We start from the raw sequence: 1,843 nt of genomic DNA, 5'->3' as shown, positions 1-1,843 counted from the left end.
CTCTTAAGTTACCTGTGTGTGTATTTGGTATTCCAATCCAGATTGTTATCACCATAGAGTTTTCATTTTTTTTGGTCTCCTGGCCTTAGTATAAAGTTTTTTAACACTCAGTCAGTGTTAAGGGAAAGAAATCTTTTTATGTATGACCTTGATAATAATCAACAGGTAGTGCTGAGAGGCATGGAGGTTATAAAAAGCAATCAACATGCAAGACTGATCATACTTTTCTGTCTACTTTTGTATATGTTTGAAATTTTCCATAACAAAAGTTTAAATAAAGAAAAAACCCAAAATGCTCATAAGTCACAGGAAAAATACAATGAGGCCTATATTTTCACAATAAAGATCTGAAGTGAGATATCAGATTTTTAGCTAAGTGTCTTGGTCTTTGCAAAATTTAAAATCATGAGCAATATTTGTTATGACTAGCCATTGAGCTACTAATAATATATGGTTGCTTCAATACCTTGGTTCCTAAACCGAAGGCTGAATTACTAAACCTCTACAGGGAGAAGCCTTCTGTATATTTATGGGAGGATTCATCTGCCCCCTTTTGTAGGTTAAAAGCAAATTATCCTATCTCATGTGAATGGAAACTAATCTAATAGTTTACATTTCGGATTTTACTGCAATTGTTTTTAAATTAATTTTTAAATACTCAGTGAACTACCTTTGACATTTTGTATTCAGGCTGCATATAATTTTTAAGACTTTTTTAAAAAGTTTTTTAAAAACTAGGATGAAGGAGTTTTCCTGAAGTACATGTAGAAGACTTTTGGGACAGATGTGTGTGAGACTATGTTGATGAAGTCAACACAATATTCAGTATTGCAGAGTATGGATGTCACTGACCAAAGAGATTCCGACAGATATATTTAAGATATTATGCGTCTCTCAGCATAAAAATAAGAACGTTTTCACTGGTCTTCCTTGGAGCTTCCTATACTAGAGGATTAATCTCTTTTTGTTCTCTCAGAGACAAAAGTAAGGACCAGAACCCTTGCTACCATGCCTAGTGGTCTGACATCATGAAATTTTGCCCTACCTGTTCCAAGGAGCTAGCTGGATTCAGCCACAGGGTGGACTTTCCGATGCTGGACAAGGTTGCAGTGGTAACTGAAGTTCTTGCCACATTCCTCACATTCATAAGGTCTTTCTCCAGTGTGAATTCTCTGATGCTTAATGAGGACAGACGTCGACTAAAGCTCTTACTGCACTGACTGCACTGGTAAGGTTTCTCCCCCGTGTGGATCCTGAGGTGATGGAAAAGGCCCAGCGTTCTGGCTGAAGCCTTTACCACAAACGCTGCACTGGTAGCGCTTCTCCCCAGTGTGGAGTCTCTGGTGCTGGAAAAGGCCTGACCGCTGGCTGAAGGCCCGCCCACAATCATCACACTCATAGGGCTTCTCGCCCGTGTGCGTTTTCTGGTGCTCGATGAGGATGGAATTCTGGGTGAAGCTTTTCCCACATTCACCACAGATATAGGGTCTCTCCACTGAAGAGCTTACCCGTTGCCTTTCCCATCTGCCTTCATGGTCACAGGTCTCTCCACACTCAGGCACTGGAATAATATCACCATTCAATTTTTCAGGTATTTCCACACAAGATTTCGTTTCTTTAGACAGATCCCTCTCTGTGGCTAACTCCACATTCCAAGTCCCAGCCTCATCATCTGAAATAATAAATGGATGGCATGAATGTTATGTTTCCAAAGAAGAAAGAAAAAAACTGGTCAGGAGAGTGGGTGGAAAGGGACAAGCAACACATTTTCTGTTTACTTTCCCACTCCCAACAATTATACCGGGACTTCAGGAGAAGATGCCGTGTATCATAACTGCTTGCT

At 40.0% G+C, this 1,843-nt stretch overlaps 1 protein-coding gene across 1 annotated transcript in view; it reads right to left on the bottom strand.

Moving 5' to 3' along the window:
* Positions 1-1,058: 1,058 nt before the first annotated feature.
* Positions 1,059-1,843, bottom strand: part of LOC136129673 (zinc finger and SCAN domain-containing protein 23-like) — a 1,249-nt gene continuing 464 nt past the window's right edge. Inside the window, 3 exon segments of the mRNA XM_065885990.1 lie at positions 1,059-1,192; positions 1,195-1,273; positions 1,275-1,672. Of these exon segments, the coding sequence (XP_065742062.1) occupies positions 1,059-1,192; positions 1,195-1,273; positions 1,275-1,672 (611 nt within the window).

Source organism: Phocoena phocoena, chromosome 10 (assembly GCF_963924675.1).
Source record: "Phocoena phocoena chromosome 10, mPhoPho1.1, whole genome shotgun sequence".
In the NCBI taxonomy this organism is placed as follows: Eukaryota; Metazoa; Chordata; class Mammalia; order Artiodactyla; family Phocoenidae; genus Phocoena; species Phocoena phocoena.
Note: the sequence above shows the minus strand (reverse complement) of the source record. Positions and strands in the feature narration are given on the sequence as shown.